This window comes from Chionomys nivalis, chromosome 14, assembly GCF_950005125.1.
Source record: "Chionomys nivalis chromosome 14, mChiNiv1.1, whole genome shotgun sequence".
Classification (NCBI taxonomy): Eukaryota; Metazoa; Chordata; class Mammalia; order Rodentia; family Cricetidae; genus Chionomys; species Chionomys nivalis.
In genome coordinates, this window is record NC_080099.1 from 18642556 (window position 1) to 18669786 (window position 27231).

Genomic DNA, 27231 nt, shown 5'->3' on the forward strand with positions numbered 1-27231 from the left:
GATCAGGTATTATTTTAAGGGACCCGCCTTTATTTATGTTACTTGGTCTTTTCCCCTAGTACCTTTTAATATTATTTCTTGTTCTGTACGTTTAGTGTTTTTATTATTATGTATCATGGAGAATTTCTTTTCTGGTCCTAGTTGGTGTTCTGTATGCTTCTTGTACCTTGATAGGCATCTCCTTTAGACTGGGGACATTCATCCCCTCCCCCCTTGGTTTTTTGAGAGAGGGTATCTCCACATAGCATAGCCCTGGTCATCCTGGAACTCACTATGTAGACCAAGCTGGTCTGGAACTCACAAAGATCCACCTGCCTCTGCCTCCCAAGTGCTGGGATTAAAGGCATGGGGCTAATGGGGACATTATCTTCTGTGATTTTATTAAAAATATTTTCTGTGCCTTTGACCTGGGGTTTTTTTCTTCTTCCTCTATCCATATTATTCATAGGTTTGGTCTTTTTTCATAGTGTCCCAGACTTCCTTGTTTTGTGCTTAGGTTTGGGGGGTTTTGTTTGTTTGTTTAACAGTTTTCTTTGATCGAGATATCCATTTCTTCTACCTTCATCTTCAGCACCTGAGATTTTTCTCTTCCATGTCTTGCTATCTGTTGGTGAGGCTATCCTGAGGTATTTGTTTGATACTCTAAGCTTTTCATTTCCAGTTTTATTTCAGTTTGGGTTTTCTTTAGTGATTCTCTTTCTATTTTCATATCTTGAAATGTTTTCATTATTCGATTCAATTATTTGTTTTGTGGTCTTTATTGAGACATTATTCATATTCTCTTGAGGTTCTTGAAATACTCATTGTAGCCATTTTGAAGTTCTTGTACTCCAATTAACTCTTGTCTCAGAGCCTGGTGTGGTGGGATTCCTGGCTTCGAGAGGAGGCATATTGTCTTGACTATTCGAGTTTGTGGTTTACACTAGGACCTGAGGCATGTGGAGATACGCCATGTAAGGTGCTTCTTTTTTTTTTTTTTTTTTTTTTTTTTTTTTTTGGTTTTTCGAGACAGGGTTTCTCTGTGGCTTTGGAGCCTGTCCTGGAACTAGCTCCGTAGACCAGGCTGGTCTCGAACTCACAGAGATCCGCCTGCCTCTGCCTCCCGAGTGCTGGGATTAAAGGCGTGCGCCACCATCGCCCGGCTTGTAAGGTGCTTCTTGGTATGGATATTTTGCCTTGTCTTTGTTGGGGGTATTCTGTTCTTTGATTGCTGTGCCTCATTGGATCCTTGGCAAGTGGGTGGCTCTGGGGTCTTGGTAGAAAGTACTTCCGTAGGTCTGCAGGTGATACAAAGGAATGGGATGGGCTAGGAGGGACATAGGGAAAGAGCTAGGAGACCAGGGCATGGAGATAGGGTGGGAAGAGGTGCTCCTGACATAGGCTACAACAGGATGAAAAGTAAACCTAGAGAGGCCAGAATGAATGCTGTTTGTTGAGACAGAACATCCAAGCTGGCCTTGAATTCCAAATTCTCCTTCTTCTACCTCCCCAAGTGCTCGGATCACAGTGGACACCACCAGGCCCAGCTCTTTGTGTGCAAAGTAGTTCATCTGACCTGAAAAGACTCACATCCACAGGCGAGCAGCTTGTAATTCTCAAGGAACTGATGATGGTAGCTTATGGTGCCCTGAGTGCCATAGAACAAAGCCAGCTCTGTGTTGAGTGAAGGCAGCTCAGAGGGAGAGCAAATGCCATCTGCCAGCCACATCCTGCCAGTGCCAGGACCTCAGTCTTCGCGTTTACTGTCCTCAGAAAAGAGTAAGCTTTCTAAAACAGAAATTAAAACACAGACGAATGACTGAATAAATACATGGAATGAAGCATCCCTAAAAGGCTTTCTAGTCAGGGGAGTACAGACAGGAGGGCTTGGGGTGAATGGAGCAGTGTGCAAGGGAGGCAGTTGTAAGATGGCACGGGAGCCGTCTCAATTTATAATATTATAATTATTATAGCAAACGTCTGTGGGTCAGGAGTTCAGCAGCAGCCCAGGACCACATTTCAGTGCAGAGTGACATCAGAGATTCATTGCTTGAAGTGTGGCTCCCTGCACAGCTGAGTGCCCGAAGGACTCGCTGGGCTCCTCCGTGACCTTACCATATGGCAGACTGAGTCGCAGGCACCACCAGTCCATGCCGCTGTGGGACTGAGTGCAGTGGCCGTATGCGTGCAGATGGCAGAGCCTGGAGGTCGTGGGGTGTAGCCTCCCGGGGCCATCATGGAAGGGGCTCTTCAGTGTAGATAGGAACGGCGAGAACATGAAACAAAATGGACCTGCGGCCTTCCAAGGGAAGATGTGCCTGTCTGATGGCTGCGCAGAAGCTTTGGGAGAGATTCTTAGTGGGGGCTGTGTTGGTAGATGGAGGAACTACATATTAATGAGGAGAGGAAAGCTGTCTGGCAAAACAAATTTGGTGTAATTTAAGTGATTGAACAGTGGGATCCTTGACAGCAAAGGGCCAGATGGGAAGTGTTTCAGGTTTCTGTGGGCCTCGGCATCTCTGTCAGCCTGGAGTTGAGAGATTTTTTTAATTTAATTTTTTATTTTTTTCACGACCCTCTGAAAATAGCAGAGCTATTCCTGGCAGCAAGCTTGACTTGCCAGCCCCTGGCCTGGTGGAGTGTGCTATAACCAGCAGCTAGCTCAGAACTTGAAAAAGTACCCCAGAGAACCAAACGGCTTCTCCTACGTGCTAATTACTACTTGATAGTTTCACAGTTGACTGCTTTTCCTGATGACTTAAAAGTTAACAAAAATTAAAAATACGCTCCCTAAGTGAACTCCATGGCTGCAGCCTTATATTCTCAAGCCTGCTCAACACCAGCAGCATCGTAGACCAGCCGTGAGCCACGCCCAGGGGCCTGCTCTCTGCTCTGATACCCTCTCAGCCCTTTGGAGTGGGTAGTGTGTTCACGGTTCTTGCATGTTCAGCAGGCACAGGCCTACCTGAGTTTTCTCAGATCCCTGTAAAGACCATACATCTGGCTCTTGCAGGACACCCCTTCCCTAACTCAAGTTCCCAGCACAATCCAGTTTCAGATCTAGGGGATACCAAGGTTCTGTATAGAATTGTTTGGAGCCTGGGGATGTGGCTCACTGACATCACAGCAAACAAAACTTGTTTACGAAGGCTTAACCCTAAAGGAGCCCATAGGTTGGAGAGAAAATGGTAGAGAAAGGGTACAGCAAACTCCCATATCAGAGCACTCAGGCCGCCTGAATGTGGGTTAAGTACAAACACAGGAGAGATGGCTCAGTGGTTAAGAGCATTGCCTGCTCTTCCAAAGGTCCTGAGTTCAATTCCCAGCAACCACATGGTGGCTCACAACCATCTGTAGTGAGGTCTGGTGCTCTCTTCTGGCTTGCAGGCATATACACAGACAGAATATTGTATACATAATAGATAAATAAGTATTTGAAAAAAAAAAAAGGCAAACACCTTCAGAAGTCAGAACCTGTAGCTGGAGGTTTCTCTACCGATCACCAGTTCCCGAGTTAACTACTTTGAGGCTTAATATTAATTACAAACCATTTGGCCTATTAGTTCAGGCTTATTATTAACTAGCTCTCACAACTTAGATTAACCCATTTCTTTTCTATTTTACCACGAGGCTGGTGGATTGTTAGCTCACATCTGTTCCTTCGCAGCTGCTGGCATCTTTCCTACTCTGCCTTCTTTCTTCCTGTATCTGTTTGGATTTCCTGCCTAGCTATATTCTGCCCTGCCATAGGCCTGAGCAGCTTCTTAATTAACCAATGGTAATAAAACATATTCACAGCGTACAGAGGGGCATCCCAAAAAGCCCAGTGGTTCAAATAGGTAAGTAGACACTCATGTGTGTGTCTGTTCAAGATTTGTGATTTCATTTTATGTGTATGAATGTTTGCCTGCATATATATCTGCACCACATGTGTCCCTGGTGCCCAAGAGCCAGAAGAAGAGGGCATCCGATCCTTGGAACTGGAGTTACAGATGGTTAGGAGCCACCATGTAGGTCTTAGAAACTGGGATCCTCTGCTCTTAAGAGCTGGTCATCACCCCATCCTACAGATAGAATTTTACTATTGATTCCCAAGCCAAGTGGGTAGAGAAGCTTTTAAAATTAATCCCAGTGATTTTCTACAAGGAAGTCTGGCTGCACAGAGCAGCATCTTGTAACCCAACTTGTAAGAGGGAATACCTTCTCTTGAATACCATTCGGTGACTTGTGGCTAACATGACGAGTGACAGTACCTAGTCACCTAGGATGCTTAACTCATCCCTTACTGCTGAACACACCCGATGACAGAACCTGAAAACTGCCATTGTTCAACAACACACTGTAATAGCTATTTGTATAACACGCTGAATTAATTATTAGTCATTTAGAAAATCTTAATAAAAATGTTGCAGGTTCATAGAAAACAAGCTGAGATGAATTGTCTTCAAAGAATTTCCTGAGGACAAGTTCCAACACCATGGACACAGGCAGCCATGATGAGGCCCTGAAGGAGGGGAGCAAGTCTTTGAGTCACTGAGAAAAGTACCCATCAAGGGTCCTGAAGGGGAAGCTGTCATCCCCCTCCAGTTGAGAGACTCTGAGGACTGTAGCATTGTGCCACAGGCGGCATGAGTCCTGAAGGGAGACAGAAGCAGGGCTTGGGGGAGCTCCACACAACAAGAGCTAGCCTCCACGCCCAGGACGGACAGGCAGGAAAGCACCTGATAAAGATTGTCTTGGGCCTGGGTGTGGGGGCAGATTTGCTTGCTCACAGGTGTAGAGGGAGACCGGCGCTGGAAGCATGGTAAGGTCCTGACATGGATTGCTCATCAGTTCTGCAGGAGGCCTGCCTGAGTTCTGCGGGGAGAGACGGCTAGAGGCTCTGTAATCTGACATGACTTAGCACACGGGGAAATGTCCAGAGTACATACAAACACTTCCACTTCTAGTAAAGGGCTTGAGGATCTGGAGGTTTGCATGTCACCTGAGGTACCCCTAAAGATGGCGTGCAACAGCTGCTTGTATAGAACAAAAGTCTCACGCAACTGATACTAGCAAGGTAAGCTTGAGAGGCATTAGCTGTCCCCAGTCTAGCTGAGGGTGTTTTTGCCCTGGATATAAACCACGGGCAGGCAGCTTTCATTTCCCTGAGCAGCAAGCAATGGGAGCGTAAGCAGTGGACGCAGCCTTGGTGTCCCCCTCCAGTATTGCAGTCACTGAGGGTACCTTTACCTTTAACCCTGCAGGTGTTACCATCCCTGTGAGGGCTTCGAGTGGCAGGCAAGCTCTCAGCAGCTGAATGCCCTGACTCCTGAAGGCACTGTGTGAGCCAGGGCTGTTTGAAGTGGTTTGTACCAAATGTTTGGGAATATAAAGCCTTCGTTACTGAGTGGCGCTTGAGGCATCTAGGATTGGCCTGACAAATGGCTATGATTAGGCCAAATACTGCTTCCTGGATTTCATGAGCAAGCTGCTAGGCTTAGTGAGTGGGCTGGACAAGTTCCTGCACTTCCTCCCCAGTGTCGTAACATCCAGTCCCATAAAGACTTCTCTCCCAGGGTGAAGAAGAAATGACTCAAGGGTCAAGAGCACTCGCTGTCCTTCCAGAGGACCTGAGTTCAGTTCCCAGCCCACACCGGTGGTTCACAGCTGCCTGTAACTCCAGCTCTGGGGGAGTCTGTCCAGTCCATCTGCTTCCACAGACATCTACACTCCTGTGACACATCCATGCATAAAAACAAATCTGTTTTAAAATAACAGCAGTTTAGTGGCTGGGGAGATGCTTTGGACAAGGGAGAGCCTGAGTTCCGATCCCCAGCACCCATGGAAAAGAGTCAGGCATAGTGGCTTGAACCTGTAATTCTAGTACAGAGGATGCAGAAATGGGGACTCCCCAACCTTCAAGTTAGTCCGTTTTGTCAAGTCTGTGAGCTCCAAGTTTCAGTGAGAGATCCTATCAGAAGGTTAGCTGGGCATGGTAGCCATTAGCTTTTCATCCCAACACTTGTGTGGATCTGAGTTGAGGGCTTGCCTGGTCTCTATGGGAGTTCCAGGCCAGCCAAGACTACATAGAGACTTTGTCTCAAAAATCTGAAATAAATAGAGAAAGATAAGTAAGACACCTAACGTTCTCAGTTGTAATATGAAATAGAATTTTCTTCTTTATTGTTTAAATTCTTTTTTTTAATATTTATTTATTTATTATGTATAATATTCTGCTGTGTGTATGCCTGCAGGCCAGAAGAGGGCACCAGACTTCATTACAGATGGTTGTGAGCCACCATGTGGTTGCTGGGAATTGAACTCAGGACCTTTGGAAGAGCAGGTAATGCTCTTAACCTCTGAGCCATCTCTCCAGCCCCCTATTGTTTAAATTCTTAAGCTAAACCAGTTTAGCTTGTAGAGAAGAAATAAAGATAAGGGCAGTTAGAGTTGTTAAAAGTTTGGTTATTGGGCCCCCACACACAAATACACGTACACATAAAAGTAAATGTAGTTTTAAAAATGTTATTTTTCCCCTGTGTATGTGGTGTGCATGTGTGCACATTAATGTCTGTGTGCCCCTGGGAGTGAGAGAACGACTTACATAGTCTGTTATTCCTTCCCCCATATGGGTCCCTGGTCCTCAGGCTTGGCAGCGGGTCTCTCTTCTCAGAGCCAGCTCACTGGCTCATAATGAAAATACTAACAACCCTTTCTAACTGCCCCTGTCTTTCTCTATTTCTCTTCTGCAAGTTAAACTGGTTAAACTTACAGGTTTAAAACAATAAAGAAAATTCTAATTCATATTCTTACTGGTAACAAAACAGGTATTTTCTATTACTTGTTAGACACACCTGAACTTAACAATCCACATCCTACACTCAAACTAAGGCTGGTGGTCATGGGAAGACAATGACATGGTGCTGGTGACACAGGCTTAACATTAGGAGGACACAAGCAAGCAGGAAAAGTGATCCTACAACTCAGGTGGGAGGGCACACACTAACAGGTCCATTGTTTCTCAGCCATGTGCCCAGTAGCTGCATCAGAACCAACAGCAGCCAGGCGGTGGTGGCGCATGCCTTTAATCCCAGCACTTGGGAGGCAGAGGCAGGTGAATTTCTGTGAGTTCGAGACCAGCCTGGTCTACAAGAGTTAGTTCCAGGACAGGCTCCAAAGCCACAGAGAAACCCTGTCTCGAAAAACCAAAAAAAAAAAAAAAAAAAAAAAAAGAAAAGAAAGAAAAGAACCAACAGCAAGCCCCCGCAGAATGGGTCCTGTACAGACCACCCAGAGTTAACAAGCTCACAGGGGAACTATGAACTCTCCTGTTTAAACCATATATCCAGCTCTCTGGGGACAGTGTGCTTTTTGAGAAAACGAAGTATCTTAGCCACCGTTTATCCCAGCCATGCTGGTCAAAACGGCACCACAAACGCCTGCAGGAGGGCGAGAAAGCACTGGGAACCCTTTCCATTGACATCCTGACCTGGGGAAAGGATGGACTCTGGGCAAGCATAATCAACTTCCTAAAACCAACAAAACAATCTTCCTACCAAGAAAGAGGCCAGAAGCGGAGCCAAGAAAGTGAGCCCACCGCCTTCCTGGCACTCCTTTCCTAGTGTGAGCTGACTGCAAACCAGGGATAGAGTTGGGAACAACACCATGGCAGTGGGCCCAGCCCTAGCCTCCATCCCAGCATGATCTCCTACTCAGGGCTGTAGCCCACATGTTCTCTGAGTCTGCATTCAAGGGTAAGTGGCCGAACTCCCAGGCCTCCCAACCTTGCCAAGATGACGCCAGCACTGTGGCACACCCTAGAGGCCCCCGTGGCTTCCCACACACACTATAGTCTGTTTTGTGCCCCCATTTGCCTTCTAGTTTGTGCTTTTTCAGTGGGGTTTGTTACTTTGGGGATCTATGGAACTCTTCTGTGGAGCATCCTGGGATACGAGGCTGTCCTTCGAGATGTCTCTTCCAAGTACCTGGGATACTGACTAGCTGTGGAGTGGGATGTGTGAGGCTGACATGATACTGTATTTTTAGAGCTGACTTATGCCTATTTTCTCAACTTAAAAATTAAGGCAGAACACTAAATCATAAAACATTTACTTTTATGCTGATGAGGTCCCTAAAGAAAGAGTTACAGAATCCACTTCCAAACAAAGCAAAAGCTACAAACAAAACCCAACAACTTTACACAGAACTTATATTAAAAACAACGACTGGCTGGGTGGTGGTGGTGCACGACTTTAATCCCAGCACTTGGGAGACAGAGGCAGGTGGAAATCTGTGAGTTCTAGGTCAGCCTGGTCTACAGAGCGAGTTCCAAGACAGGCTCCAAAGCTACAGAGAACCCCTGTCTCGAAAACTTAAAAAACCAAAGGAAAAAAAAACAACAAAAAAAGCAATCACTGCACGACTACATGCCCTAATTTGCATCACCTCATAACGAGCATTACACACTTCCCAGACTGGTGTGACAGAAGACCCCCCCCCAACAGAAGCAATGTAAGGAGAGAAGTCTCTACCATAGTCCAGGGGAATGCAGTCCACCTGGCTGCAGAAGTGAGGTGGTTTGTGGCACCAATCTGGAAGAAGACAGGAGTACCAGCGCTCTACTGACATTCTGTTCTCCCTTCTCTTACATCTGGAGCCCTTGCCCATGGGACAAACGGTACTGCCTACAGAGAGGGGAGGTGCCCTCACAGAGACACTGAGTGTTTCTCCTTACTCCAGGCAAGCTGTCAATCAGTAGTCTATAACCATCTCAGAGTGGGCAGTGTTAAAGAGCCATTCCCACAGAAAGAAACCTTGGTGTCCCACTGGGGCCCAACTCTTTACAATGGTGACAGACCCAGTGACTGTGGCAAGAGGCCTTCAGTGGCCTCAGGAGCTACAGGCCAGGCTTTCCGCAGGGACTTTTCAAGAAACTGTTGTTCAGGGCTGGAGAGATGGATCAGTGGTTAAGAGCACTGGCCACTCTCCCAGAGGACCGGGATTCAATTCCTAGCACCCACATGGCGGCTCATAAGTGTAACTCCAGCTCCAGGGGATCAGACACCCTCAGACAGACAGGTAAGACAAAAATGAACACTTTAAAAAAAAAGACTCTTGTTTAAAAGTAGAAAGGAGACAGTCACAAAGATAGTTACAGTATAAACCCAAGTTTAATGAAAGAAGACAAACTTTTATAGGCATAGAAAAATTCTAGATCTGTAAAAATTGTGATTTGACCAACAAGGAGAGCAGAGGTCTATACCAGTCAGTAGATTCAATACCTCTTTTTTAAACTGCAAGCATGAATTGTCTATACATATATACACATGTCTCTATATACATCTTTAGTGTTTTAAACCTTGATTTGATGATGGTAGGAAGCCAGGCATGATGATGCTCACCTGTAATTCTGGTCCTTGAAAGGTGGAAGGAGCTCAAAGTCAGCCTCACATCCACGGTGAATTGAAAGCCAGATTGAGTTACAAGGAGAGGCCTGGCGGATCTCTGTGAGTTCTGAGACCAGCCTGGTCTACAGCAAGGGCTACACAGAGAAAAAGAAAACGGCTACAAAGAAACTCTAAGCCAGGAAGGAAAAGTGAGCTTGGGGAAGGGGTTTCAACCTAGGCCAGGAGCACACAGCCACCACTCAGAGCCAGCAGGACCCCAGGACCACCGGAGGTAGAGGAGGGAAGTAGGCTCTTCCTTACACAGCAGCAGGTCCCCAACCTCTCCTGTTAGCCTGTAGAAGCTGAAAAGATGGCAGGGCCCTGACAAGGACCCCAGTCGGGGCATGGTGGTGCACTCCTGGGATTCCAGCACTTGAGATGCCGAGGCAGGAGTTTCAGGAAAACCCGGGTTCCAAGATCTGTCTCAAACAACAACCAAAAAGAGCCAAGTATAGCAGCCCAAGTCTGTAATCCCAGCACTTGGAGAGACGGAAGCAGCAAGATCAGGAGTTCAAGGTCATCTTCAGTTACACAGCCAGTCTGATCTTGAAAATCCCAGTCACCGCTGGAACCCATAGTGGCCTCTGTAGAGCGCTCCACACCATTATTTTGGATTTGGTACATGATGGGGACCCTGAGGGTCAGAAAGCAACTTTTTATCACAAAGGCGAGTGGAATACTATAAGGTCATGCGGCCACCAGGAACAGAGGGCAGACAGCAGCCAGATATCTGGGAAAGGTTCGGGGGAACCTACCCTGGTTTAGCTGGCAGGGCATGAGGAGAGGGGAGCTCTCCTTTGGTGAAGTGTCTGGAGTCAGCAGGCAGAGGTGGCGCTCCTGCCAGGGGAAGCAGGCAAAAGCTTAAGACCAGCGCAGGGGCAGTGCAGCCCAGTCCTGTCCCAGCCCAGTGCTGTGGCGGCGCGGTACCTACAGCAGAAGCTGCCAGAGCAGGGCTCCAGACCACTCCCAGGAACCACAGCCACGCACTACTGGTGCCGGGGCCGATGCTGGACTGGGATACCACGGACAGGGAAGATTCCAGCAGTCCCAGCTCTTGCAGTCTTGACCGAAACCACTTCCGTCCACACTTGCCTTTCCTCTTCCTTGTCCAGCCATTCTTCCTTCTTTCTTTTCTCCTTGACTCTTTTTGGTGTTATATCTGACTGAAGGTGGGGACAGCTTAGCTCTAGTTCACAAAGAAACAGAACCTGAGGACTCACCTCAGGCCTCCCTCCCTCCACACACAGACCCACACACAGCCCCCACAACAAGCTCAGCTTGGGTTGAGGCTAAGTCATGTGGCAGGTCTCGGCCTGGGACTCAAGGTAAAGTACTCTGTCAAAGTTTGCTGACTTAGGAAAAAGTGAAACTGTCTTAAAGACACCTCAGACCCCACAGATTGTTGGCTGAGGGAAATGTGGGAGCAAACATGCGCATGCGCTGGGGGTGGGGCGGGAAGCGGTCTGAAGCTGTCAGCAGCAGACAGGAAGTAAGGAGGTCCTGTCCTAAAGGGAAGTGGGACTCTTTCTGTGACGCCAAGATGAATGCCAACCAATCAAATGTCACCTTCCTGGGGGCTGAGGAAACAAGGAACACACGCGCCACTCATTAAGATAAGAGAAATGCTTTTGCCACCACGGGGACACAGCCCTGTAGCGGAACAATGGCTTGTACCAAGCAACTAAATAGGTACAAATTATACAAAGTATTCTTCATAGGAACATGTACAGACCCAGACGGGGAGTGGAGCTCAGAGATAAGAGATAGAGCGCTAACTCAAGTCAACAAGTGTGAGGTCCCAGGTCCCATTATGCCCCAGATAATAAATATGATAACATTTTCAGAAAGTATAAATTTTTCCCAAGACAAAAAAAAAAAAACCCTCAAGATTAAATCTGCCCATAACACTGTGGACCAATTCATGGAGGCTCTTCATCAGCGGTGACAATCCTGAGGAATGTTCAGGAAGCCAGGTACTGAGACCTCAGGGCAGCAAATGCAACACTGCCTTCCTCAGACTCCAGCTGGCAACTGCTCAGGGATACCCCGGAAAGAAGTCTTGGCACAAACCCAGGAAACGAAAGAGGCCGAACCTGTCCGTGGGGACAGACAGCAGGACGCGGACAGACAAGCGTTCTCTCATGTACTGCATGCACACGCGTAATGAAAAGCCAGACTGTACCAGGTTAGGAAGTTACGGTGGTTGCCCCCGTGTGTCACCAGGCATGGGTGCAGACCTGTTAGCTTATGGCGCTCTCGGAATGTTCAATTATCCACTCGATGGCAGCCCAGCCCTGCAACAACACAGAAGGACTTCAGTTCTTGCTACGTGCACCAACCAAGTCACCAGCCTGCGACACAGAGAGACTGGGACGGACTTCACGACAATAGTAACCAACTGGACAGGTGCCTTTCCCCTCAGATCCTGGTCAGCCTTTCTGTTCCCACTAGAAAAACACAGGAATGCTGTGACCTTAGGAGCTCAACTACAAAGACCCCAGTTGTCAGGAGAACCAGACACGTCACCACTTCATTGCCCCCCGAGGGCACCAGAGCCCCATCCTGAGGTATCCACCTTCTTTGCATTGGAGGATATCGTGCTGGCCATAAGACTTTCCAGGTAGCTCCCGAGGCTAATCCCCTTCACAGTGATGATGGCTTCCTGGGTGAGCACAGTCCTGCAGAAGAGTTGAAGTGAGGGGCTGGCTGACCCTGGGAAGGAAGCTCTGTCCACCCTGCTATTCAAGGACCCCATCCCAGGATGAGATGACTCACTTTTCAGGGTTCTCTGGATGAGGTGTGTACACCAACCTCTCATTCACAGACACCAGATTTGTGAGCGTGATCTTTAAAAACAAAACAAACACACATAAAAAATTAAAAAATAGGCCCAGCAGGGCAATGGTGGCATACACTTTTAATTCCAGCATTTGGGAGGCAGAGGCAGGTGGATCTCTGTGAGTTTGAGGCCAGCCTGGTCTACAGAGTGAGTTCCAGGACAGCCAAGGGCCATACAGAGAAACCCTGCCTCGAAAAACATGTATACATACATGCATACATACATATATGCATACACATATCAATTAATAACTGGCTTTAGGTTTTAATTTTCTTGTACTTCTTTCCAAACCATCTACACTTCCAGCCCCAAATTAGCACTTACGAAAGTCAGAGAAAGAAAATATCCTGTGCCCCCTCCCCTCTACACTGTATCCTAGGGACAGCACTGGGCAGCTCCTTCTGATGATTATTTTTTTAATGTTTTTAGATTTATTTATTTATTATGTATACAACGTTCTGCCTGCATGTGTCTCTGCAGACAGAAGTTGGCACCAGATCTTATTACAGGTGGTTGTGAGCCACCATATGGTTGCTGGGAATTGAACTCAGGACCTCTGGAAGAGCAGTCAATGCTCTTAACCATTGAGCCATCTCTCCAGTCCTCTTTCTGGTGATTATTGATCCCTCCCTCCTTGATTCACACCTGAGGAGGGATCGGCCTTCAAGGCACTCACACACAGCCAAGCCCACCGGCAGCTGTGGGACAGACAATCCACTGGTAGTGTCCATGGCAACAGTAGTGAACTCTCCAGCCCGTGTGCCATGCTGGACTGGGGGTCCTGGCTCTGGACTGGGTGTGCTAGAGCTCGGGATCCACGCAGAGGTTTCAGCAGCCTTATCTCCAATCCTCCTTCCTGTCAGCCAGCTAACTTACTGTTGTATTTGCTACTAAAACCTACCTAGACCAACAAGATAGCTCAGCAGATAAAGGTGCTTGTCACACAAGCCGAGCAACCCGAGTTTGATCCCTGGAATCCATGTAAGCAGGAAAGGACAGAACTGACTTCCTAAAGCTGTCCTCTGTCTTCCGCATGCATGCAATGGCATGCTCACACAGACTCACACCACACACACGGGTTAAAAACAAAACCAAACAGAAGACCTAAAAACTGCCTCTAGAACAGCACAGTGAGCCGAACTCTCCGTGGTGCTACAATGTTGCACTTGTATGTCAGCTACAAACACAGGGCTAATGAAAACCCAGGGTGCAGACCAAGGAATGGCTCCTTTACATTTTATTTAATCCTAATTAAATGGCCACATGAGGCTGCCACACCGGTCAATGAATGTGGAGGGTCGCTGCAGGCTTTCTGTACGGCAAGGAAGCAATCCATGAGGAGATAGGAATGAAACTCCAGCCCCATTTAGGTAACCAGTGCTGGGCCAAGACTTTGAGTCTGATATCAGCTCATTTATCTTTGCCAAATTTAAGCACAACACAGTTTTGGGAAAAGTTTTCTGATAACAATTAACTCAGCCCTGTGAGAATAACAAAGCTGAAGACGCGTTTGCACTGAAGCTCTTTACAAAATACAGATGGCTTCTTCCATAACATGGATTCTAGACTTAGAAACAGTGCTCAAGGTAAGAGAATGACTGAGGTAAACACAATGCCCATGGGAGTCAGGGTTGGCCTGGCCCGAAGACAACACAGAAGTCACTTAGGCTGTTGTAAGGTACAAGTGACATCTCCCACAAGGATGAGTTTTATGGCCTAGAAGCAATGGTCAAGGTTTCAAGGTTTCTGGGGGAGCCGGGCAAGTGTGTTACATAAAGAAAGCCTGCCAAGAAAGAAAGGAAGGAAGGAAGGAAGGAAGGAAGGAAGGAAGGAAGGAAGGAAGGAAGGAAGGAAGGAAAGAAGGAAGAATTAAAAAAATTTTTAGATTTATTCTATTTTACATGTATGAGTATTTTGCCTGCATCCAAGTATATGCAGCACATATGGTGCCTGGTACCTGCAGAGGTCAGATGAACTTATTGGATCCCTGGAACTAGAGTTACAGATGGTTATAAGCCACCATATGGGTGCTGGAAAATGAACCTAGGGCCTTTGCAAGAGCAATAAGTACTTGTCACTGTTAAACCATCTCCCCAGCCCCTGTTTATGCCTTTGTGTGTGTGGGAGGGGAAGCTTAAGGGTTTCTTTGTGTAGTCCTGGCTGTCCTGGAACTCACTCTATAGACCAAGCTGGCCTAAAACCTAGAGGTCTACCTGCCTCTGCCTTCTAAATGCTGGGACTAAAGGCACGCACCACCACACTTATCTCTATATATGTATTTTTAATTAAAAGAAATAAGAGAAAAGGGGAAGTGGCTGTTACATTTTATTCTGTCTACTTATTGCATGTGCATGCGTGTAGGTGAGCATGCCACAGCACACAAGTGAAGATCAAAGGGGAGTCTGGGAGCCGGTTCAGGGGTTGAACTCAGCTCCTATGCCTTGGCACCAAGTACTTTTATGCACTAACCATCTCTCCAGCTGGAAAGTAGCTTCGAAAATGACCACTAAGGAGCAGGGGATGGAGTTCAGTGGTAGAGGGCTTACCTACTACACATGAGTCCCTGAGTCAGACTTCAAGCATGGGACAAGCAAAGCAAACAATGGCCACCAACCAGGGTATGATGGCATGGAGCTGGAGCCCCAGGTGAAGTACAGGGACTCTGGAGGCTGAGGCCAGAGAATCACTTGAGCTTAGGAATTTGAGGCTAACCAGGTTAACACAGTGAGGCCCTATTTCAAACACCACTGGCAGTATCTCTACTGTAGGAGGCACAGAGATCCTCGAACTCACAGATAAGCACAGATAAGAACCAGGCATGTTAAACACACAGGGTTGTCTCTTCAAAGAGAGAGATGCATGACCTGCTTTCCACCTAGGAGACTGGCAGAGGACATGGCTGATAGTCTGGTGACATTTGTGCCATCTGTATGGCTGAGACCACACCGGATCCTCCTCCTTAGCTTGAGCCTGTGTTCTCAGTTAATCTACAGAACCCATCTTTATGGAAGTTGCCACTTGTACTTCACAAAGGGCTTCCACGTCGTCATGTCTTATGTTTTGTTGTGTACACGGGACCGAGTTAATCATTACCAGAAAACTTTTCACCAAATTATGCTATACTTAAATGTGCCTAAAATAAACTACCTGGGGTCCGGCTCTCGGAGTCTGAATCAACACCAGCTACCGAGCGGTGCTGAACTTGCCTCTCATAGACTGTCACTCTGCTGGCCAAGGTGTTTGCAGACACATAACCACCCTGCTGTGATGTGACTCAGGACTCGTTCTGGAGCCTATTGTGCTTGATCCTGTCTGCTGCTTTTTCTGACTGCTCACCCACACTTTGTGAAAGTTGTGTGCATGTTTGCCTTAGTCCTATTTGTATTAATATATGAAAATTATACACAGATAAGGGTACCGTAATGTTCCTATGTAGAGTGACATTATGCAACATTCAAATCAGGGTAGGTAATGGCTAATCCCAGGACTAGGAAGGCAGAGACAGGTGGATCTCTGGGAGTTCCAGGCCAGTCTGGTCTACGTAATGAAACCCTGTCTCAAAATACACAATTAAAAGTAAAATTCAAAAGTCAGAGTAAATATATCTAGTTCCTCAAAAATTTACAATTTCGTGGTGAAGACATTCCAAATATTTTCTTCTAGTTCTAACAATATATATTGTTATCTGGGCATGGTGACACACATCTGAAGGACATCTATGCATTCAAGGCCAGCCTGGTATTCATAGACTACTCTAGGCCAGCTAGCCACATAGTGAGACCCTCTCTTCTTCTCCTTCTATATAAAATACACAGTCATCCAGGTGTGCAATAATACACCCAGACTCAGTTCTCTTATCTAGCTGGTTATTGCACTTTTCTTTCTTTCTTTCTATTTTATTTGTTTAGTTACTTATTTTGAGGCAGGGTCTCACTATGTAGCTACCTGGAACTCACTATGCAGATCAGGCTTCCTCAAACTGAGATATGCCTGGTACACACACCACCACCTATTCTATATGTTGATTATATTCGAATAAAAAGACTAGAAAAAGGGAGGCGTGGCATAGCCTCAGCACTCCAGAGGCAAGGCAGGAGGATTACCGTAAATTTAAGATCAACCTGTGATATCCAAAGAGTTCCAGGTTGATCTGGGATATAGTGAGACCCCTGTCTAAAAGCTTTGCTTTTAAAGATAAAATGCTACTAAATAAATTCAAATCTCCTACTAAAAATAAGCATACCTCGAGCAAAAGGCAAGAGGGAAATACAATTAAAGGGAGGTATTAGCATCACCGCCAAGAAACATTTAAGCGCCTTTCTCATCTTAGCCCTCTGCTTACATTGGTAGAACACAGTTCCATTGTCCGTGCAGCAGGATCCACGACGGAGCGCTCTTTAATGTATGTCAAGGTCCTGTTGGCTCCCAAAATCTAGGAGACAAAAGAAAGCTACTATAGCAACATGTCCAGTTACTCATTTCTTCACACGAAATGCTCTTTACCTGCGAATACAGCAGTGGGCAGAAGGGTCAAACCCCTGGCAGACATTAGAGAACGGATTTATGAGTTTAACACTTGATAGTAATCAATCTTCTGACAAAAATTAAACCAGGGAACCCCGGGGATCCCGAGAAGAGAGGCTTCTCTGCTGGCAAGAGCTCTGAAGGAAAGACTCAGCCTGCAGGATTCTATGTCACATTCTGACATAGGATCCAAGAGTGGCAAATGGGCCACAAGGAGGCAGCAGGAGATGCTAGGGCCATGTAAGGATCTGCGCTCTGAGTGGAGCGGAAGCCAGCGTGCAACCATGAAGGGCAAAGCTGTCCCGGCTGTTAAATTCTCACAGCTCTCCACCGACCCCACCCTACCCCATCCCTGGCTCTAAGAGTGAGTGTGTCTACCTGAAGTTCCTCTGTGAAGGTCTAATTGAAGCATTACAAAATATGGGGTTCTAGGCCTTGACAGATGTCACTGAAGAAAGGTCACCCAGCTCACTTATCCCAGAGTGACTAGTGTCCTTCCCAAAAAGCCCAAGGAGAAGAGGGCGCAGGACTGCAGGGACCTTGTCGTGGCATCCCTTAGCAGTAAGGATGGGCGGCCACACAGGGAGACTCACCGCTCGCACGAGGCCGGGCAGCCCCCACTCAGTACTGAGCAGGCGCAGACTGTGCAGGCGCCCACAGCCGTCCACACTGCGATCCAGCACGTCCACGCCCACCACGCACGGGTTCATCGGGTTTGGGTACTTCCGCATGGCAGCCTTGATCACCGTGTCCCAAGGATGGCTGGCAAGAGAACACAATCAGCAGGGTAAGTGGTCCTGAGGCTGAGGATCCGGGGTTCTGTTTGAGCCCAGGTCTCCAGAGGAGCCCCAAGTCCGTGCTGGGCCTATGCAGAGTCATCGAGTCTAGCTCACCTCGGGTTTTTCCTCTCCTTGCTCTCCTCCAGCCCACAGGAGGTAGAAGCCTTTTCTGGGGACTTAGCAGCAGTGAGACAAGCCTCCCTGTGTGCACCTTGCTAGAAAAACACAGGCGGCTGTCCTTAATGCAGGCTGGACCCTGACTTCCATTTGGGCTTACACGTAGTGTGGCATATGGGAAAACACCCACGCGTACCCAAGCAGGCTTTTGTTCCTACAGGGTCAATGCTACCAAGAACCAAGGACAGTTCTCAGCTGACTGAATTTGGGCCATTATCGACTTTACAATGGTACAAATGTGTACCTCAGTCCTCCTCTTCCACTTTCAGAACAGACTAAAAGGACCTCAGAGTCCCTGAAGCTGGAGTTAAAGCAGTTGTGAGCAGCCCTTCCTGGGCCCTCTACCAGAGCGGTATATGCTTTTGAACTGCTGAGCCATTTCTCCAGCAGTCTTTACTAATGATATATATATATATATATATATATATATATTAATTTTAACTTTTTTGGTTTTCCGAGACAGGACAGGATTTTTCTGTAGCCTTGGAGCCTGTCCTGGAACTAGCTCTTGTAGACCAGGCTGGCCTCAAACTCACAAAGATCCACCTGCCTCTGCCTCCTGAGTGCTGGGATTAAAGGCCTGTGCCACCCCCGCCCGGCCAACTAATGATATTTTCAACCTGCAATCTGGATTTGACAGAAGCATCTGCACTTTTAAACCTCTAAGTGGAACGTGGCTTGAAGCAATTTAAGTTTGTCCTATGTATGAGTGTTCATGTATGCCTGCATAAATACTTGTGTACCACGTGGGTACCTTGTGCCTGAAGAACCTAAAAGAGGGCATCGGATCCCTGGAACTGGATTTCCAAGTGGTTGTAAAGCTGCCATGTGGGGGCTGGGAACTGAACTCAGGCCCTCTGCAAGTGCAGTAAGTGCTCTTAACCACTGAGCATCCCAGTCTCACAGTTAGAACTTTTTTTTTCTTGAGTTGGGGTTTCTCTGGAGCTTTGGAGCCTGTCCTGGAACTCACTCTGTAGACCATGCTGGCCTCAAATTCACAGAAATCCACCTGTCTTTGCCTCCGAAGTGCTGCGATTAAAGGCGAGTACCACAACCGCCCGGTATTTTTAACCTTTTTGTTTCTTTGTTTTTACAGTTAAAACTTTTAAAAAACACCTTTAATCCCAGCATTTAGGAGAAGAAGCAGGTGGATCTCTGAGTTCCAGGCCACACGTGGTGCACAAACATACATGCACATAGAAAACTTAGAGTTGCTTCAAGCGACATACCACTTAGAGGTTTGAATGATGTGACGATGCTCCTGCCAAATCCAGAGTCTGGGATTAAAGGCGTGTGCCATCACTGTCTCAAAACATCTTTATTTTCTAAAGATTGTTTTTTATGTGTAGTGTTTTATTTGTATGTTTATATGTGCACCAGTGTGTGCCTTTTGCCCATGGGGGCTAGAAGAGGGTATCAGTTCCCTGGCATTGGAATTATCGGCAGTTGCGAGCTGCCTGGTATCTTTAAAGTGACCAAGTTCAGTCTGGGTTTGGTGGCACACACCTTTATACCAGCGGGGGGGGCATAGGCAGATAGAGGTTGAGGCTAACCTGGTCTACAGAGAAACCCTGTCTCAAAAAATAAAAAGTAAATAAATAAATAAATACAGTGGCAAAATCTAGGCACAAAAGTTAATATTGCATCCCCTGGCTGAAGAAAATGCTAACGTACAGCCAGCATGCAAGCCTGGCAACGCTGGGTGTTGAGAAGGGCGTGGCTGGCCGAAGGCATGTGAGCGCCTCACGGGAACATCTAACGGGTCATTTGCCTGCAGAAGCTGCAAGTGCACAGAGCACTCTCTGCCACATTGAGGCAGATGAGGAGTTGGATAGAGACCACTCTCAACAGGCTGAGTCCCAGCTATACACCGAAGCATGGTGCGACTGAGTCAGATTCCAAAGGAAGGGAGGCCTCTGCTGCCACCCATTCTAGAACGGTCCCAAGCATCCATACCAGAGTCGGCCTGGGACCACAGAGAGCAGGTGGAAGGTTGAACACCGGCCTCCATGCTGTATTAGCGTCTTCTAAAGGAAGAGAACTGATAGAATGTACGTGTGTAATATATATGAATCATTTTATTATGTGCTGCGTATTATATATTAAATATATTTATTCTAAAAACATGATTTATAAAAAGTATAATAAAATAGTATAATATATATACTGCTCTCTATCTGTGTGAGCCTGGACTTTATACACACACCTCAACCAAGGCAATATGTTAAAAAACACTGTTGCAGAGGTAGATAAGAGAATCAAGCTACAGAAACCCAGAAATCATGGATATTATTTTTCAAGTGCCAGTCCTCCAATTTTTGGAAAATGCAGTTGTTAAGTTTTTGTTTTTTATTATTGAGAGAGGGTCTCATATATGCTCAGCTGGCCTTGAACTTCTGATATAATATAAATAGAATATCTATCATATATAGTACAATCCCAGTCTGGTGCTGAAGGCCTGGAGGACCCGGAGAGCTGCTGGTCTTCAGGCTGTGCAGGAATCCTGGAGAACTGGTGCTGATGTCAGTGAAGGGTTGCCTTAGCAACAGGAAGGATGAACTTGCCAGCAGGAATGAAAGCAGACAGAATGCAAAGCTTCCTTCTTTCATGCGCTTTGATCTGTGTGGCCATAGGGTGAATCTTCCGGCTTCAAAAACCTCATCATGAAAATCCTGCGCAGGTTTACCCAGCAGTTTACACTTGAGTTGATTTTAGATCCAGTGAAATCAACAACCAAGAGCAGTCATCACCTTAGGCAAAGCAGGATGGTAGAAACTGATGCCCAAGATTTGCCTAAATCATCCAGGGAAAAGGCCAGTGGTTGTTGGGGGCTGTGGACCCCCAGACCCTGAATTTCCTGCTATGCTTGCAGCTGCTCTGAGCAAAACAACTTGTTTTCCTGTGTTTGCAGCTGCTCTGAGCACGAGGCCCTCTGGAGTTCCTGATGGCAGGAGAGTGGTTTCTGGTGAGTTTGGCTGGGGCGTGGCTATCAGTTAACGATCCCTATATAAGCTGCCCCTGAACACAATAAAGAGGGCATTCTTATTTCAAGGATGACCTATGTCCCTATGTCTCTGTCTCTGTGTATATGTATGTGTTTCAATCTCCAGGCCCCTTGCCCGAGACTTGTGAACCGTACCGCAGTGCGTAGTAGCATGGACGGTATGAGTGGTGGGAATGCGCGGGAAACCAAGCAAATTGTAAGAGGACCAGTTAGCTCAGGAGATCCACCATGTGTACAGGACTCTGCTCTTTTCCATGTTTGCTTATTTCTAAAAGTTGTAGAGTTAAAGGTTTAGGGTAGGGTGGCTAAGAGGCAGTCACAGGGCCAATAGCTCAGCTATACCGTACGTCCAGCGGGTTCCGGGGTTCCGAAGATCGAAGATCGTGGGTCATCCCCTGGGGGCTCTGGACCCTCTTAGGAGGTGGTTGTCACAGCGTGATGGGGACTTTACAAGCTCTCTAGTCCTATCAACATTTACAGCGATGGTTCTTAAAGCAGTGGGGGAAAGTGCTGCAGCAATGCAGGCCAGGCTCCAAACCACAGCCTGGTCACGGCTGCTCACACAGGCACTCAGGGAAACAGCTCAGGATTCTCTTAGGAGTATGTGATGAAATGGCAAAGTGGTTAATTTTATCATCACTTGACCTCTGAGGACTCTGACAATCTGCAAGAGAACAGGCTGTGTGCCAGAAATACTTCTGCAGACAAGCCACTCTCAGGCTGCCCTGGATAGATCAGGCTGTTGTGTGGGGAGCCCACCCAGCTCCCCGCTGCCGCCCCCCACCCCGCTCCCCGCTGCCACCCACCCAGCTCCCTGCCACCGCACACCACCCACTGCGTGCCCTTGGGAGGACAATGCACAAACGGTTTGCTCAGACTTGGGGACCGGGCAGGTGTTTTCTGGGAAGTTAAGGAGTGAGTGAGCCTGTCACTACTTTGTACGAAGCGCTCTCTCTCTCTCTCTCTCTCTCTCTCTCTCTTTTTTTTTTTTTTTGGTCAAAGCAGTGAAGGGAAGGTACAAAGACATACTCATCTTTTCCTATCTGGGTGAGGCTGGACTGTATCCACAAACCTCAACGGAGGCAATAGATTGCAAAATACAGGACGCAGAGGTGGGTAAGAGAATCAAGCTACAGAAATCCAGAAATCATGGATATTATTTTTCAAGTACCAGTCCTCCAGTTTTTGGAAAATGCAGCTGTTGCCGGGCGGTGGTGGCGCACACCTTTAATCCCAGCACTCGGGAGGCAGAGGCAAGTGGATCTCTGTGAGTTCGAGACCAGCCTGGTCTACAAGAGCTAGTTCCAGGACAGGCTCCAAAACCACAGAGAAACCCTGTCTCGAAAAAGGGAAAAAAAAAGAAAAAAGAAAAAAAAAAGAAAATCCAAAGAAAATAAAAGAAATTTCAGTTCAAATTTTAAAATATTAAAATATTAATTCATTGCAAAGACACAGGGTTTCATGTTGCCCTGGCTGGCTCACTATGTAGCTGAGGATGGCTCTCTGATATTGTAAAAGATATAATCAAGGACTGGAGAGATGGCTCAGTGGTTAACAGCACTAGCTGTGCTTCCAAAGGTCCTGAGTTCAATTCCCAGCACTCACACAGTGGCTCACAACTGCCTATAATGGGATTTGATGTCTTCTTCTAGCATACATAAAAAAAAACCACATAAATAAATAATTTTTTAAAATGATATAATCAACGTAAACCAAAACTGAGGGCCTCAATATTTCCAAGAGTGTAAAGTAGTTCTATGACTGAGCAGCCTAAGACCTGCTGGCTTAAGCGGCCCCTTGATTAGTCACTCTGACAAATACCCCACAGAAACCATTCAAAAGAAGGAAAGATTGACTCTGGCTTGTGGTTTTAAAGGCTTCTGTCCACAGTCACGTGTCTCTGCTGCCCCTGTGCCTGCAATGAGGCAGACCATAACAACAGAGGACACAGAGTCCAGTGCAAAAGCTCACCTCAAGACAGACAGAAGTAGGAAGGAATAAGAGAAGGGGTCAAGGCCAAGGCATAGCCATTCAATGACACGCCCCAAACCGGGTCCCAACTACCTGGTTCCACCATTTCCCATTTTCAATGTATTACACTACTAGTTAGGTCAGAGACCTCAGGAGCTAACTGATCTCCTATGGCAGTGGGTTCGCAACCTGTGGGTCATGACCCCTTTGGGGTCTAATGACCCTTTCATAAGACCATATGCATATCAGATATTTACATTACGATTCATAACAGGTACAAAATTAGTTATAAAGCAGCAATAAAAATAATTTTATGATTGAGGGGGCACCACAACATGAGGAATTGTATTAAGGGGTTGCAGCATTAGGAAGGATGAGAACCACTGTATGGAAAAGCCCTCGCAAACATACCCAGGGGTGTGCCTCTCTAATTTCCAGGTGTCTCTCAATCCAGGGTGACAGCCAATATTGATCATCACAGGCAGTAAGTAGAGCAGAAACACGTGTCCTTTCAATAAGAGACATGGCAAAGATAACATATTCATAAAGTGAGCGATTATACAGCTAGTATAATCAAGCTATATGTATTATCAATTTATATCCATAGACATATATCTCAGCTTGGACAGATCTCACAAACACACTCTTGGAAGAAAAAGAAACTGCCAAAAGATCTTTACAAGATGATGTCACTGATTTCTATTTGGGAAAAAACAACCCATAGTATTTGGATTTATACATAAACATACATATATGTAGTCACATGGCTTTTGGCACAAACCTTTGGAATGATGTTCACCAAATTTACCATCTTGGCTGTCTTTTAAAAAAAAAATAAAAGAGACAAAACTGAAGAGAGGGGAAAGTGGACATTTTCAGCCTATCTGGACAGTTAATTCCTCTCCCCAGCTTTTGCCTAGAAAGCAAGCTATAGTTCCGTTTCCTCAAAGTTCCAGGGCCTGTGCTGATGGCTGCCATCTACTGTTGCCCTTACTCTGGAAGGACACTTCTCTCTGTATGAGCTTCCCCCCTATGAACAGTGCCAGGGTCAGACACTGGCAGAGTACCTGGGATACAAAACAAAGAACCAACACAAGCTACCACATGGGTGAATCTCAAAAAAAAAAAAAATTGCTTTCCAAAAGAAACCAGACCCAGAACACCACATATTGTATAACTATTTATATAAGATATTCCCCCTCCCAAAATATATATATATATATATATATATATATATATATATATATATATATATATATATATCTGCATAAAAAAATCAGTAGTTCCCAGGAGCAGGAAGAGAAGATTTCAAATACCTAGTTCGATATCTCCTTGGAAGGTAACAGAAATGTTCTATAGCTGGCACTATAGTGATGACCGCACAGTTGGCAAGAAATAACTTAATTTCTGTAAATATAGTAAAAATTACTCAATTGTATAGCACGTTTAACTCTTTTCTCTTTTCGTGTGTGGCATGCATGAGTGTGAGAGCTACACGTAGATGCACCAGGCTGACGTACAGAATCCTTTTTGATCTTCCCTGTTATTCACTGAGGCAGGGGAGTTTTGCTAGTTGGCTTGCTCATCCCCATCTCCGCCTAACCAAGCTGGAATCACAGTCCAGCTGCCGCCCTCGCACTGGCTGATGAGTTCTGGGGATCTGAACCCTGGTCCTCACACTTGCATGGCAAGCACTTTAACCAGCAAGCCATCTCTCCAGGCCAGACTGTAGAATACACTTTAAAATGGGTATCCTGGGATCAACAACATGGCTCAGCAGCTAAAGATGCCTGATGTCAGACGTGAGTTAGATCTCCCGATCTCAACAAGGAGTTGGGAACAGACTCTGCCATGTTATCCTGACTGCTACTTGCACACTGTGGCAAACACCCACAAATAATTAATTAAATGTAATTTTCAAAATATTAACCAACCACGGTAGCATATGCCTTTAATCCCAGCACTGGGGAAGCAGAGGTAGGTGGATCTCTGAGAGTTTGGGGCCAGCCTGGTCTACATAGCAAGTTCTAGGCCAACAACAACAACAAAAAGAATCCAGCCGGGCGGTGTTGGCGCAAGCCTTTAATCCCAGCACTCGGGAGGCAGAGGCAGAGGCAGGCGCAGGCGGATCTCTGTGAGTTCGAGGCCAGCCTGGTCTACAAGAGCCAGTTCCAGGACAGGAACCAAAAGCTACGGAAAAACCTTGTCTCGAAAAATAAAAAAAAATAAAAAAATAATAATAAAAAAGAATCCCCCAAGGGGGAAAAAAAACCCGAAACACACACATACACCACAACATTAAAATGGGTAGTAACACATTAGAGATTACAAAATTACAAAACAATAGAATTAAAAAAAAAATAAAAGGACAGACTGCAAAAATGGTCAAAAATGTCAACACTGTTTTCAGAATCAACATTTCGGGACCCTTAGAGCAGCTCTGAGGGTCCAAGACAATACTCTGGCTTCCCTGTACTTAATGCCTTTCCTCCCCTCTCTGCATTCAGACAGTAGAAATTATGCCTGAATCTTGGGGGAACCTCATTCAAAAAGGCTGCAAACTTTACCTAAAGAATACATACCACCCGTTCTAAGGTTCCATTTTTAAAAAGTTTTTTTTTCTTCAAGGATGGATTTTGTGGTGGAATGCTTTTCTAGGAGGCTCGAAACACTGGGTTCGCATTTCGAGCACCATCAAAAAATAAAAATAAAAATAAAGAAGTCAGAAGTTCTGAAGCCAGGCGATACGTTTTTATTAAAATGTTACACTTTAAAAGACAACGGATAACAAATTCTGTTTCAAGCAGTTTTCCCACCCCACCCCCGCCCCCGCTCAGAACGAAACGGTTCTCTAGACAGGATCAGAAATTCTCAAGATTCTTTTTTCTTGAAAAGATATTAAAACATTGATGACAAGGTGGAAGGTGCCCTTGGGTGATGAGAACCTCTAGTTTGGGGTTTCTCCGGGGTCTTTGAAGCGTTTGTGTGCTCAGGTATTCAGAACCAAATGCCCCCAAAGCTTCCCTCGCATCTAGTCTTCCCCCAGATTGAAGCCCTTCGAGCATCATCTGTAACACCCGCTGCGTACCTCCGGACGGTTCGCAACACCCCCGCGGCGCAGCTTGCAGCCTGCACTGGCTGGCTGGGGATGGGAATGGGGATGGGGAGGCCTGCGTCTCCCACCTGCCTCCCGCTCCCCGTTCCGCGATCCCGGACCCGGAGTGCCTGCCTCTCCCGGATCCCCGCCCCTTCCCGAGGATGCGCGTGGCTCCGGCCTCGTCCACGCATTCCCCAGCGCAGCCCTCAGCCTGCTCACCCGAACACGTGCTCCGAGCTCCAGATCTTCATCGCCGCAGCCGCAGGCCCTAGGCGCGGGCTCGGCGCTCTGCGGGATGCTGCGCGACGCCGCGAGGGCGGGGCGCCTGCTGGACCGCCTCTTCCATCACGTGGCCCGGGCTGCGGCGGCTAAAAATAGGGACGTGGGAGGCGGGTGGTACCCAGAGCAACGCTGCGGCAGGGACTTGCAAATGGCAGCGCCAGGCTCTTTAAAGCCGTCCAAATTGTTCCTCTGCTCTTTCCAACCACACGGGAATGTTGTGGACAAAGCAGACTGCCAATTCAAAATGAATAGTCTGGGTATTGAATAAGCTTGAAACCCCAGTGATTGGAAGCGACACAGACAGCCCAGTAGAGAGACTAAAATGACAAGTCCCTTGCCCCTAGGAAGCAGAAGCAGCGGGTTCTGCGAATGCTTTCGGGGTAAGCTATATGTGGTGCCTCAGCAAAATGCTTGAGGACAAAGGCAGACTTGGTTCCTAGAGTTACCGGTAACTGGAGCGCGGCTCTAGTGGAGCTAATTGCCTTTATGCTGTAGACACAAAACAGTTCTCGCCTCAGAGGGAGTAAAAAGACCCAGTTTGTTTTTGAGCCCAATATGAGTGATCATGATCCAGGAACAAGGCCTGAGGTTGCCCTGAAGACATGTCTCACGGAGAATGTGGTTACAGGAACCTATTAGTTACAGAACAAAGAAAGTCACAAATCATGGCCTTTACCGAGAAGCCATAGCGATCAGAGCAAGTTGGGAACTCGGCTATAGGCCTTAGATGATAGCATTCTTAGCATTTGGTTGGTGAAAAGTCAATGGTCTGCTGTGGAGTGTGCTGTAAAGGTTTTGATAGGCAAAGCTATTTGATCAGACACGTGGGTGGGCGGTCTTCAGAAGGGCTGTATATAGGGTTGCTGGATGGATATGGCAGCCCACATGTGATCTAAGCTTACTGGAGGTAGACATAGAATCTAGCGAGCAAGGTGGCTAGCTAGACTAACAACAAGCTACAGTTTAGCAAGAGATTCCATTCCATACATATACATACAGACAGACAGACATATGTATCTTCACACACACGTGCCCACGAACATGTGCCCACACACATGCAGCTATGAGCGTGAACACCACGCACACACAAACAAAAAAGAAAGATAAAAAAGGATTAAAACTATCACAAGATAATTTGGACTCTAATCCAG

General features: G+C 46.7%; 1 protein-coding gene across 13 annotated transcripts; it reads right to left on the minus strand.

Annotated features, from left to right (window-relative positions):
- Positions 1-9125: 9125 nt before the first annotated feature.
- Prelid3a (PRELI domain containing 3A) lies at positions 9126-26152 on the minus strand. 13 transcript variants are annotated; one of them, XR_009058322.1, is made up of 9 exons: positions 26018-26058; positions 23113-23209; positions 17364-17532; positions 16589-16678; positions 12183-12253; positions 11983-12085; positions 10339-11701; positions 10163-10244; positions 9126-10041 (listed from the first exon to the last, which is right to left on the minus strand). XR_009058322.1 is itself a non-coding variant. In XM_057789313.1 (8 exons), exons 2-7 carry the CDS (start codon positions 23175-23177, stop codon positions 11648-11650), a joined length of 552 nt encoding a protein of 183 aa, XP_057645296.1. In that variant the 5' UTR covers positions 23178-23209; positions 26018-26059; the 3' UTR covers positions 9126-10566; positions 11645-11647. The 13 variants fall into 13 exon arrangements, 6 of the variants coding, with proteins under 6 accessions (XP_057645296.1, XP_057645294.1, XP_057645295.1 ...); XR_009058320.1 differs by having other exon boundaries at positions 9126-10566; positions 11590-11701; XR_009058318.1 differs by having other exon boundaries at positions 9126-10570; positions 11590-11701.
- Positions 26153-27231: the final 1079 nt, after the last annotated feature.